Source organism: Gadus macrocephalus, chromosome 4 (assembly GCF_031168955.1).
Source record: "Gadus macrocephalus chromosome 4, ASM3116895v1".
NCBI lineage: Eukaryota > Metazoa > Chordata > Actinopteri > Gadiformes > Gadidae > Gadus > Gadus macrocephalus.
Genome location: NC_082385.1, coordinates 18,653,819 through 18,667,931, shown reverse-complemented (window position 1 = coordinate 18,667,931; position 14,113 = coordinate 18,653,819). Strand labels below are relative to the sequence as shown.

At 46.0% G+C, this 14,113-nt stretch overlaps 1 protein-coding gene and 1 long non-coding RNA gene across 4 annotated transcripts in view; both read left to right on the top strand.

The window, feature by feature from the left end:
- Positions 1-14,113, top strand: part of LOC132455137 (uncharacterized) — a 278,945-nt gene that overhangs the window by 100,538 nt on the left and 164,294 nt on the right. The gene's annotated exons all lie outside the window — the stretch shown is intronic.
- Positions 1-14,113, top strand: part of zranb3 (zinc finger, RAN-binding domain containing 3) — a 106,070-nt gene that overhangs the window by 66,391 nt on the left and 25,566 nt on the right. For all 3 annotated transcript variants that reach the window (XM_060048809.1, XM_060048808.1, XM_060048810.1), the window contains exon 17: positions 8,069-8,211. In XM_060048809.1, the coding sequence (XP_059904792.1) occupies positions 8,069-8,211 (143 nt within the window). The remainder of the gene's footprint in view (positions 1-8,068; positions 8,212-14,113) is intronic.

The window sequence follows — 14,113 nt, the reverse complement described above, 5'->3', positions numbered from 1 at the left end:
CCGGACTGCACTGCACTGAGTTGGCCGGTTGAACGCTGATTGGCTGTTACGTTACACATGTCACTCAGTGGCCACGCTGTTGAACGCTGATTGGCTGTCATAACGCGAATGTTGCGTCAAAGTTTAAAGATTTTTAAAGATTGAAAGATTGCGAGGAACATAGGACCCCCAGAAAAGTGTCCCATGTTCCCCGCAACACTGGGGAGAATAGGACCCTTTTTCAGAAAAAGGATAGATGCTCCCCGGTATGTATTGCTACAGGGGAACATAGGACCCTTTTCGGAAAAACGGGGAACATAGGACCTTTAAAAAAAATAAAAGGGTCCGTTGTTCCCCGAGCGGGGAACATAGGGATGGCCCCATCTATAGGCATGGTGCCTAGAAAGGAATGTCGCATAGCAGCACCAACGTTAACTTGACACTTGTCGTGCCGTTTGGTTGCCCTATCAAGATTTTTCAAATCAGTGAAACCATGAACAGCCCACGTTGGAGATTTGCCATTATTCATTAGCAAACAAGGCCAGCAATACAGTCGATTGCTAGTAATGCTAGCAGTAAGCCATGAGTACCTAGCAAACCATGTAGCACCTACAACACTGACGTTGCCATTGCTTTTGGTGATCTCCATTTTGCGAAGTGGTCTACCTTTTTCTTTTGTCGCTAACTTAGCACTGTAACTCGATGAATAGAATGCTTTGTAATTAAACATAAACAATGTCTATGCCGCATAGATTTCTATGCGCATAGATTTCTATGCGGCATAGATCTGTTCCTAAAATGTGATCCGAATGTACTGTATACATGGCAGTAACAAAAGTGTCCGTTATGTCACTCGCGCACACCTGACACATCTCTGGACCGGCGGCTACATAATGGGTGTCTTATCACTATCGGGGATTTTAAATTTGATTTTAATGAAAGCACAGCAGAAGAGAGCTTTTCTCTGCCTGCTCCTTCAATTAAGAAGGAGGAGGACAGCGCAGCAACGTCAATTTCTCGTCAGATCTTTATATTCACCCCCAGCTCCGCCGCAAACAAGAGGAATTTGGATGCGAGTCCGCAGCCAAGACTGGTGGGAGAGAGTGGTCTTACGGGAATTTAGTGACCAGGAATCCTCGAAGGTCCAATTGCGAACTACTGCAGCTTCCAGCTCTTTAAGTTAAGAAGTATTTTAACGTTCAGCCTGCAAAAGTACTAGTAGTAGCCTACTCATTTACAGTTATCTCGGACGTGCGCGGACACTACGATACGCGAACACGTCATTAATAAACACCCATGTCCCGTCGCTTAGCAACCGGACACGCTTACGGACTACTTTAACGGAGTGATAACAAAGACGTGAATCAGGCAATAAATCCACTTTCCTTGACAGCGGTCAAGTTCGGTGTCCTTAAAAGTACAGACGGAGCTCAGTGGACCAATTGCGAACTACTGCGGCTGCTCTAAGTTAAACCCCAATCTATTCGGAATAAGTGTATACATGGCGATTAAAACGGACTACACCACCTCTTCTATTCGGCATAGAATCTATGCCGAACAGATAATTGTATTCCGAATGAGGCGTATACATGATCATTTTCTGTTCCGCATAGAAATCTATGCGGAACAGATGTGTCCATGTAAACGCGGCTAATGTCCTCTGTTTCCAATGTTTCCATTGTACACTTTATTCGCAAATGTTAGAATCTCGTTATCCTCCAGATGATTTCACCTGCTTTGCGTCTCTTACGCCGGGATTCCACCACACGCGTTACGGCTGCGTTACGGCTGCGGCACGGAGCGGCTGCGACTCTGCCCTGCTTGCATTTCCACCGGGCTCGTTACGGCAGCGCAGCGCTGCCTTGCGAGCCAGCCGTATTCACGCAAGATCACGGGATCACGCGATAATCCTAAACCTAATGTACTCACCTTCCACTCCCAAAACTACTGCAATTAAATGCCACGCTTTTTCCTTTCTGACATTTTCCTTATAAAAAGGATGATTTGGTACATAAATTACTTCATGTTGCTGAACTTTGACAATGTTGCTGAACTTTGACAATGAGCCCAATTGGGCGGGAAATCTGCCCAATCTGGCAACACTGCCCACCAGTCAGGGATCCTGCTTATTGGTTCATAGCGCAGCCCGAATAGTATTTTGCGCCTTAAGGTCACACCCACTCAGAGGAGGACTTTCCTCCTCTCTCCCATTGAAACCCATTTTTTTCACCGGCCGCCAGTACTTTCGGGGAAATTAATGGGAGTCAACGGAGGCTGAGGGAGGACCTTCCTCCATGAAGTAATTGTCAATAGGCGATAGGGGGTGCTAATGTCCCTTTACCCAGGGAAACGAACATTATATATTCAAAGGCATTAAAGGGCATTAATTCATCACAATAGTCTGGGCAATCTACATTTTTTATTCAACAATATTAGGGATGATCTTCCTCCCTCTCCTCAATGGAGAAGCCTCCACTGGTTCAGATGACAGAGTTTACCAGACTGAAATCGGGCTTATGAGTTTTACTGCTATCTGGAGATCACAGGTGCTAAAATCCATCATGACTCTTCCACAATATCAATGCTGTGAGAGTTGATTTTGGGACGTTTTGACCGATTAAAACCTGTTGATCTTCTGTGAGGGAGAATTGGAGTAAAGTGAATAGATGAAGTCATGCTTCTTGGTATTGGAAGATTCTGAAAATTAAAAACGACGCAGACTCAAAATACTCATTTGGTATGTTACATTTTCAGATCAACACATAATGTGTTTGTTTTCGTTCTTACAGAGACCTTACATATGTAAAGTGTTGGAAAACAACTCAGATAATATCTGATTATGTTAATGGTAACCTCTTGAATTTTCAACCTGGACCCTATTTTCCGATCATTTTAGGTCCAAAGGCACTAATGTGGACATCTTTTTTTACTTTGGACCGGTATTGTAGGAGAACGCTGCAGTCTTAATCCAAGAAACAGGCTGCCATGTAATCCTTTGGAGCAATAGCAACCTTGCTACTTCTTTCCAATTGTGATAGATCTTCCTGCAAAAAGGCAATTAGCTGCTATACTCAGTCCTCTAAAAGTGTTTGTTTTTTGCCACTGATTTCTCGGATTATATTTTATCATTAGGGAATGGATCCTACCAAGAAATACACATTTTTAGTTTCTTTATCTTTCGCTGGATCACGTTCCGTTTTTTTTATTGTGTCCTACCAAGTCTCACACAAGGAAAAGTCTCGCTCTCAAATCTGGTTGTTGTGATATTGTAGGATAATTCCTTCTCTTTAGGGATCTAATCCATAATGATTGAACATAATCCGAGCAAAAACAAACACTTTCAGATGACGTACACTAGTGTAGCAGCTAATTGCATTTTTGCAGGAAAATCTTTCATAAGAGGAAAGAAGTACCAAAATGGGCACAAATACTCCTTGGGAATTGTTTTTTTGATAAAACCTGTTAGCCAGCCAAAATTAAGATGGCTCTCACTTTTCCAAGATAGCAACCCACAGACACTCAATATAACGGGAAACCTATTTTCCTGAAAACCCCTTTGCCAAGACTGGAAAGACATTGTTTGTGGAAGGCATCCACAAGGCATCGTCATATCTCAACACAAGAGTGCTGGCGATATCTGTACAGTTAGGAGACCCAACCATCAAGAAGTACCTTGCGGATTGAATTGTTTGTCCAGCAGTTTTGCAGAGAGGATTGTTCACCACATCCGCAATAGATTAAAAACAATAACCCAACTGCAACAACAGCTACCTCCCCTTTCAATGGAACCAGCACCAGTCTTTAAGCATCCAACCAAATATAACAGTGGAGAAGAGGGTGAACAACCCAGATTAGGGGGTTAGAGACTGTGAAAGAAGTTCCAGAATTTACTGATTCCTTTACCAACATTCACCCTGCCTTCTTTGAAAAGACAAAGCCATCTCCTCAACATGGTGGTGTGATTGATCCAGATGCCTCTCTGTTGAGGCTACAACTAGACATGAATAGGAATTGCTGCAGAAGGTCACAGCGATTGAGGGCATAGATTGGGAGGTGAACGTCACTTGGTCAGCCCACTATGCTTCAATAAAGAGAAGCACACCATTTTAAGTGAGCATCACATCTCTTGTTACCTCTTCTTTGATATCGGGCTTAGTCTGTTGCCACAATAAGGCACGTGATGGACAAGATCATGGACATCGTGACTTTCCTGTACCGTTCAGATATCTATCATTACTGCTGATCAGCCAATTTATGTAGAAGCAAAACAAATTCAGTGGCACTGGCCTGAAAAGTATGGTGAAGACCAGTGTGCTATGTTTGGAGACTTACATAGTGAGATGGCTGCACTGAAGTCCATTGTCAGTCTTCCCTGGGACAGTGGCTGGACAGAGGCAGGGATAGCATCTTCTGGGACATCAGAATCCTTTCTAGTGCCTGCAAGCATCACCAGGACATGTCAGGCACATCAGATAACAGCATGCAGTCTATATTGGCTTCTTCAGACAGCTTACACTGATTACGGCAATAAATCAGCAATGAAATGTCCAGCTTTGAACTTAGTGTGATTGTCGCAAACAGCAGAGTTCCCAGTTTCAGTTCTGGCGTCTGGTATTGTCCATGGAGCTAGCTAGCTAACCTCCTGCTACTGATCTGATCCTTCATGGAAGCCAACTGTGCCGTTATTCCTTGGCGGAGCTGATACACTAGTTCTTTGCGAACCACAACATGAACTATGAACAATCGCTTCCAATCCACCTTAGAGATATGCTGGCCCTGGATGAGAAATCCCTCAGGTGGCCCAGGAGTTTGAGAGTGGGAAATATGTTGAGTAAGTGAATGTCATGAGTTCTCAGCAGTGGCCATCGACCAGGCTCTTGAGCAGGCCAATGCAGTCACCAAGGGAGCTATTGGCATCACTGAGGATGGATGCATTTCTTCTGTCTTTCTTGCTCAGCACTGTGTAGCTGCAGATGTGAATATTGGGCTCTGTTTCATCCCGGAGCAAAGGTTAGTTGATTATATATGTACATTTACTGAACATGTTAATTCTGGATTGTTCAGGTTATTAAAGTTGCAGATGTCTTCAATGCGAAAAATATGCATTGACCTGAAAGTGTTAAGGTAAAACATGAGTACATTATGTATGTCTAATGCTACGCAGTACAAATGCAATGTACATTAGAAACCAAAGAATCATCATTAAGATCATCAAGGCTCCCCATGTGCAAACAAAACAATAATTTTGCAAATCATTTCTAAGAAAGGTTTTGTTGAAATCATTTTTTCATCCATATTTGTCCCAATACTTTCAAAGTGGAGCAAATGTCAGATATAAAAAGGAAGCAAGCACCTGGATCAACTGAGATGTGCTAGAGTCACCCGACCTAAAAAGCCTTGTCCTCTTTCCAAAAAGCTCCATGACCAGAGCCGTGTCAAACGGGGGTATATCTGGGAGATACTTTTGAAATATCAAGACAGCTTAGAGCCCAGAAGGGGGTTGGAGATATGTATGTTGGGAAGGAGGATGAGAACAGGATGACGATGAATCCACATCAATTGTTTGATCAACTGCTCAAGAGTAGTGGGGGGATAATAATAATAATAATAATACATTTAATTTAGAGGCGCCTTTCAAGACACCCAAGGTCACCTTACAGAGCATATAGTCATCATAAATCGTTTAAAAAAACAAGACATTGTGGAAAAAACAGTGATAGAGACAGATGTTTGGCAGGAAGTGCGATGAAAACAGAACGAGGCGAAACCCTATCGACCAGTGATTTATACATTCCACCATTTGAGATTTCTTAATCCCACCCAACCATCAAATGGTACATTCATTACTTTGTTCTTCTTCAAGATCTCCTGCATGGCAGACCAGCTCATGTATCAATGTCAATCAACTTCTACGATAAACCGGTATTCCCTTGTCTGGAGGAGTCCAGAAAAAGCCACCACAGTGGTGGTATGCAGCATCGAACTTATTGCTCCTTGCACCTAAACCAAGGGGGCTGCCAGCCCCAGTGTCCAATCTGACTCTTGGCTTGTAAGGCTTCTTAAACCAGCCATCATCCACACACACTCACAATAAGTGTTTGCTCGGCTGGCCTGTGCTCGTTTTGGTTCAGTGTCCTCAACCTGGTAAACGGCATGAGCTTTAGTCTGAGGAGGAGGAGACGGCTTCAGGCCACTCTCTGCAATGTTGTTAGTTTGAACTGTAGTACCCACTTCAAACGCTCTGTGTCAATGTTACATATTGTACCTTCAAGTTGAAAAACCCAAGTAAAAAGAAGGAAATTAGGAGTGTGAATGGGAATGTCACTGTGCTTAAAGTGAGAGGTTTTCACATATTTCAGTGTCAAAGAAAGAGAGGCAACATTGGGATCCCTAGAGGGTCAGTTTCCGCCCACATTCGCTCGCAGGCAGATACCGAATGCTGTTGAACTGAACAGCCACTCCCCCACAGGAGGGGGAGAGAGACAAATGGAGTGATCCAGATGCCTCGGACACCAGCCTTCCGAGTTACACTTGTGACGTAATTTCCGGTCTCGGAGCAACAATAGCATTCCCGTTCGTCTTTGTGATTGTGTCATGAAATTGGCTAGTCGCTGTTTATTGTTAGCTACATGAGCCTCTTTCGCAAACCAGCTCGAAAACAAACAACACAACTTTACATTGTATGGCACGTAAATGAAGTCGGGAGACTTCCCGACTTCGAACTGGGAAGGCTGGTGTCCGAGGCATCACACCAAAAGGAGGATAAATTGGCAGAGAGAGAGGGAGGGGAGAATGAAAAGAGAGAGGGGGAGAGAGAGACTGATGGAGGGAGGAAAGAGGCGCAAGAGAATGAAAAGATCCCATGAAGGAGAGAGAGGGGGGTGGAGCAAGTGGGCGAGGGAGAAGGGTGATAGAGAGCGGGTTAGAGGTGATGGTGTGTCATTTGGCAGTGAGCTAAGGAGACAGGCGATGGAGGGAACTCATTTTTACGAGCGCTCGTTAACGGAGACGGATCATCGACTTAGACGACCACACAGACGCGCTGACACACACACTGAAATACACACACACTAATATACACACACTGGAATATACACACACACTAACACACACACTGACATATAAAAACACACTGATATACACATGCGTGCAAACACACACGCTGAAATATACAAGCACACTAATGTACACATGCGCGCATACGCACACTGAAATATTCACACTCTAATGTACACACATGCACGCACACACACACTGAAATAAACGCACACACTGATACACAGACGCGCAGGCGTGCGCGCACACACGCACTGACATATACACACTAACGCCCAGGCAGTGACACACACAGGCTGTCAAGTGCACATAGTGAGTGATAGAGACACACTCACATGCACAATCTGATACACACACACACACAGGCGCGCCCCTTGACTACACATAAACAACCACACATTAACACACACATTGGAGCTGTCTAACATAAAACACAATCTGTTGCTGCAGTAATGACACTTCAAACACTGTTGATCAGATAAACGCACGCACACACCACGCGGAACACAAACAAACACAAAATACATGCCTTAACAACGACTCACGCAACACACACAATGCAACCCTAATGTATTACATGCACACACTGACGCACACTAACCCAAAGTGCTGACCCCTGTCGGTGGGTGTTTTGTCTTTTGTCACGGGCCTTATCCGCCGAGCACCCATCTTTGGAATAAGTCTAGCTGGATTCAGAATGCCGCACCAGTTTCCTACTCCTTCCAGGGATCAGGGTTAGGAAGGCATGAGATGGCCCAATGGGCAGACATAGGCAAAAACAAACAGAGGTTACTGTTATTTAAGGGTTATAAAAGTGATGTGGAGGGCAATATGTGTCGAATGGGCAAATCCATGAGGCGTAAATTGAGGTCAGGCAAGTCTTGACACAGATTTTATATTATATATAAAAGAAGTATAACATTGTCGGCATGTGATGAGTGAGTGATCACCTCTCTCTTTCTCCCGCCCCCTTATCTCCCCCTCCCATTATCCCTCCCCAACACATCCCCCCCCCCCCCCCCCCCTCCTCCAGGTGGTGTGTTTTGTGAGGGACTGGATCTCTCTGTCTGCGATGAAGCAGCGTCTGCTGCGCCGCGGGGGCCCGCTGTGTCGAACACCGGCCCTCGGCCTGGAGGCCCTGGCCGCCGCGCAGAGACCCCACTCCAGCACCAAGAGGTTAGGACACACACACACACGCATACACACAGACAGACAGACACATTATCATACTACCACTATACTACCATGCTACACTACCACATAGAGAGAGAGACTGCACACACCATCGTACTACCATTATCCTACCACATAGAGAGAGCCCACACTATCATTCTACCACTATACTACCACATTGAGAGAGCCCACACTATCATACTATCACTATACTACCACATAAAGAGAGCCCACACTATCATACTACCACTATACTACCATACTACACTGCCACATAGAGAGAGATAGACCACACACAATCATACTACCACTATACTACCCTACTACACTACCACATAGAAAGAGAGAGACTACACACACTTTCACACTGCCACATTACGACCACATAGAGAGAGCCCACAATATCATACTACCACTATGCTACCATACTATACTGCCACATAGAGAGAGATAGACCACCCACACTATCATACTACCTCTAAACTACCACGTGGAGACCAAACTATCATACTACCACTATACTACCACACAGAGAGAGACAACACTATAATACTTCCACTATGCTACCACATCAGAATCAGAATCAGAATTCTTTTAATGGCCAAGTATATTCACACATACAGGAAATTGACTTGGTGTGGTTGGTGCATAAGACATGAGACATAACACAACAACAAAAAAGCATAAACAAGAACAAAGGACAAATGTTTTTTAAGATAATAATAAATAATAATAAATAATTGGGCATAGAAGGGCAAGTTAGTTTGAGTACGTAAACCCAGAGTCATTGTGATGCAGGGGGCTTGTTTGTGAGCCCAACTGCCGTGGGGAAAAAACTGTTCAAGTGGCGAGAGGTTTTGGTCTTAATAGCCCGGAACCTTCTGCCGGATGGGAGACACAGAAATAGGTGGTGACCGGGATGAGAAGGATCAGCGGCGGCCAGGGCCTTCCTGTCTGACAGGAAGTCAGTGATCCACCTGCAGGTGGGCTCAGGCACGTTCAGCTGTGTTAGCTTGTCTTGGAGGAGAGCTGGGGCGATGGTGTTAAATGCCGAGCTGAAATCAACAAACAGGATCCTGGCATAGGTGCCGGGGGAATCAAGGTGCTGGAGGATGTAGTGGAGTCCCATGTTGATTGCGTCATCAACAGACCTGTTGGCTCTGTAGGCAAACTGCAGTGGGTCAAGGAGATGGTTGGTGATGGCCTTGAGGTGGGTCAGCACGAGGCGCTCGAAGGTCTTCATTACCACAGAGGTCAGGGCGACTGGTCTGTAGTCATTAAGGCCTGTGATCCTCTGCTTTTACGGAACAGGGATGATGGTGGACGTTTTAAAGCAGGCAGGTACCACACATTCAGCCAGTGAGGTGTTAAAGATGTTTGTGAACACTGGAGACAGCTGGTCAGCACACAGTACCTTATTGTGGAGGGAGAGACAGCATCTGGTCCAGCTGCTTTGCGGGGGTTCTGTCTTAGAGACCAGACTATCATGCTACCACTATACTACCACATAGAGAGAGACCACACTATCATACTACCACTATAGTATCCTACTACATTACCGCATAGAGAGAGAGAGAGACAGGCTTATAGACAGACGGAGAGAGAGAGAGAGAAAGAAGTGGTAAGTCTGAGTTTTTCTCTCTAGCCATTGTGTCTCAGTGTGTGTGTGTGCGCTTGTGTTGGACTTCATGTGTGTCTCAATGTGTCTGTGTGTGTGTGTGTCTGTTGTGGGTGGGTGTGAATTGTGTTTGTGTGTGTAGGTGTGTTTATTTGTGTGATGCGTGTTCGTGTGTGTGTGTGTGTGTGTGTGTGTGTGTCATCCTAATCAAAGCGGAGAGTGGGAGTCCAGCACGACAGCTTGATTTGACACCTGTTTGATTTATCCCCTAATCACAGCCAATCAGCAACCACCCCCGCCCCGTCCCTCCTCGACGGCCACGCTCCGGCTCTGGTTTTACATCAGCGGACTTTAAACGTCTTAAGGCACCGGGGGGGTCGTTGCAGAACGTCTTAATGATGTATTGTCTCCACCCCCCCCCCCCCTCCCCCCTGCGGTGTTAGAACATTATCATAGCCAAACAACAAGCTCCCCGTGTGTGTGTGTGTGTGTGTGTGTGTGTGTGTGTGTGTGTTTGTGTTTATGTTGGAGTCTGTGTGAGAGTAACGATTGTCTGTTGGCATGGAATGTGTGTGGGAGCCGAATCATATGGAAATTGATTCGATTTCAGGCGAACAAAAACAAACAAAGAAAAGAAGAAAAAAATTGGAATGATATTGCAAGACATTCTCTCTCTCTCTCTCTCTCTCTCTCTCTCTCTCTCTCTCTCTCTCTCTCTCTCTCTCTCTCTCTCTCTCTCTCTCTCTCTCTCTCTCTCTCTCTCTCTCTCTCTCTCTCTCTCTCTCTCTCTCTCTTTCCCCCCCCCCCCCCCCCCCCCCACCCACGGACATACATGTGCAGACCTTTCGCTCTCCTCTATGCTTCTGCTCTTATCACTTCCGTCTCCTTCAATCAATCTCCCCTCTCCTCCAATCTCCTTCTCTCCTCCTCATCTCATCATGGAAGATCCTTTTTCGTCCAAACAGAACTTCAGTATCACCCGCACTACAAAAAGCGAATGACTCTACTGACCACCCCCAGAGCGTGTGAGCCATGTCTTGCTCTCAGGCTAGAACGCAGGGTCCATTAGGTAAAGCACCAATTGCTGTTTAGTTTTTCCTCACATGTATTTATTTCTATGTACACCTCGAAGCACTTCATTTGTATGGATTTTTAGGTGTATTTCAGTTTTTCTTTGTTTTATTATTGTTATTAACAACAGTTTTCGAATGGATCGCTAGTAGGGCTGTAACGATACGCGTATCAAACCGAAAATCGCGATACTCAAAGCCACGAACCTGTCTCGCGGTGTGAGAAGGCAGAAGCGCGATATGCCCTTTCTAACTCTTCTGTCAAATTGTCAGATTGAAATTTGCTAATAATTTGTCTAAATAATAGTCTGCTGACAGCGCCCCCTCCTATCGATGCCGTAAATATGTGACGAGATGCCCTCTCTGTGATCACAGCTCTCCGTGGCTACGGAGGATTGCATTTCTCCACAGCCGTCGAAGTCCTCATATGCGATATGAACGACATTTATCCAGAGTGGGCCAAGCGCGAAAAAAATTGCCTGTGTGATCCTGTCTCTATTGTTTTGTGTGATTTGACTGGCAGTTTGTCTGCTTATAGGTCGGAATGAAGCGGCCACCGATTATTGACAGGATGGGTACTTTATTCTACCGGACTCGTTCGCTTCTTCACTAGACACACGCGCTACCGCTCGCTCTCCTCGCTCGTCCACTCACTCGCTGACGTCACTCACACACGCATACGCACACTGCCATTCTTCCGCACACACATATGCTACTCGTAACACTATGCCTCGTTATTGCGACGTTCATGTTTTTCCTCATCTATTGAAAGTTAGGCTATTAAACATGTTGCATTCTATACGGCCTGATTATGTCATTATTTCAGCTACATAGCCTAATAAGCGCTAATAAGGATATTTGAATAAACCAACCAAACAGTTAAAGGGGCCCTATTATGCCTACCAGCAAAAAGCTTCCTCCAACTGCAATCTTTGGTTATTTCTTTATTAATTTAGCTATACTTTAATAGTATTCTTTCGGTTCAAATCTGTTCAGTGTTCCAAATTATTTGTTATTAAATGTTACATTAAGATAATTAGTATTTAAGTGTTGTTTGAATAAAATGCTTTTTAAATTTAAAAGAATCGTGGGATGTATCGAACCGTGGGTCAAAAATCGTGATACAAACCGAATCGTGAATTTGTGTATCGTTACAGCCATAATCGCTAGTCAAAATTAGGTCATAAATCAACATGGTAATAGCCCAACCTCTTTTGATCGGTGTGGAAAAATAACGACACATGATCAAGGGATCTGAGACCTCTGGCCTGGTGTGAAATGGATGACAAGCTATAAGGAACTAATGTTTGGGCCCACTACAACCAGAAAACATTGAAGTCTCTTAACGGTGCATTATTTAACCATGGTTTGACAGACGTTAATGCAGTCACAAGCATTACCTCTTACTAATATATAATAGCAGGCCTGTTGGACAAGTTACTCCAACAAGTTGGTGAGTGCGCATGTGCCAAGCAGCCTGCAGCTCACACACACACACACACACACACACAAACACACACAGCACGTGCTAACGCACACATTCACCGCACACACGCTGTGGTAACCCGGTACCCGTTGGTGCGGGTTCCAGGTATGAATGAGTCGAATAGTCAGGGTTCAAGCCGTACTTGGCATTTATTCACAGTAAACCGGGGTATACAGGGTCCATAAACAAGAAAGACTTAGGGTCTCCGTGAGCCTCTAATGGGTCGTCGTCTCTTGAGCTTCCTAGCTCTCCATGGTTCCCGGACCCTTCTGTCTGTCCTCGTGGCTCTTTTAACATGGCTCCTGCTCCATCCAACAGGTGTCCCCCAATCACGCTGATTGGGGAGAGAGAAGTGGTGCTCTCTGTCGCCAGTCGGTGGGTGGAGGCGGTATATGCCGTCTACCACCTCAACTCGGACCCGCCCGGGCCGAGGTTTATGGGGCGGGATGCCACACTCCTCCACTGCTTGCTCAGGCCTCTGGTCGCCGGGGAACCCGCCCAGGCAGTTGTCCCGTTGTGAAAGGGCGTCGGCGTTGCCGTGTTCCCTGCCCGGTCTGTGGTCCACCCTAAAACGGAAGTCCTGGAGGGCCAGGAACCACCGCGTCACCCGGGCGTTGGTGTCCTTGGCACCGGCCATCCAGGTCAGGGGCGCGTGGTCGGTGACCAAGGTGAACTCCCTACCTAGGAGATAATATCACAGCTTATCGAGGGTCCACTTTATGGCCAGGGCCTCTTTTTCCACTGTTGAATAGTTTCTCTCATTAGGCAGAAGCTTCCGGCTGACGTATGATAGATAGATAGATAGATATATACTTTATTAATCCCGGGGGAAATTCAAGTATCCAGTAGCAGCCGAAAACATGCATAAAAACAGTGCAGATAGATGTGCAAAAATACAGATATAAATAAATAAAATGTCCATTGTTGTTATCTATTGTCCTCCCTGCCTTCACTGGGAGCTGTTGTACAGTCTGATGGCCAGGGGGACAAAAGAGTTTTTTAGTCTATTAGTGGAGCTGGACTGGGACAGCAGTCGGCCACTGAAAACACTCCTCTGCCTGGTGAAGGTGTCGTGCAGAGGGTGGTGGGTGTTGTCCAGGATGGACAGCAGTTTGTCCAGGGTCCTTCTCTCTGCCACTGTCACCAGAGAGTCCAGCTCTGTGCCCACTACTGAGCCAGCACTCCTCACCAGTCTGTCCATTCGACCAGCGTCTCTCCTCCTGCTGCTTCCTCCCCAGCAAACCACAGCATAAAAGAGCACGCTGGCCACCACAGACTGGTAAAACATCTGCAGTAGTTTTTTGCAGATGTTGAAGGACCCCAGCCTTCTCAGGAAGTACAGACGGCTCTGCCCTTTCCTGTGTAAAGCGTCCATATTTGCTGTCCAGTCCAGCTTGTCGTCCAGCTGCAGCCCCAGATATTTATAGGTCCTGACCACCTCCACATCGACCCCCTCGATGGACACGGGTTGGAGATGTGGTTTCTTCCTTCTGAAGTCCACCACCATCTCCTTGGTCTTGGAGGAGTTCAGCTGCAGATGGTTATGTGATGGGGTGCTCGTCTCCTGCCCGGACCTGGGAGAGGACGCCCCCCAGCCCCACCTCCGAAGCGTCTGTATGCACAATAAGGGGGGAAGCTAAATCTGGGGTTATGAGCACCGGCTCGGAGCATAGGGCCTCCCGGAGCGTCACGAAGGCCTGGTCGGCTGCCTCGGACCAGGCAATCCGATTG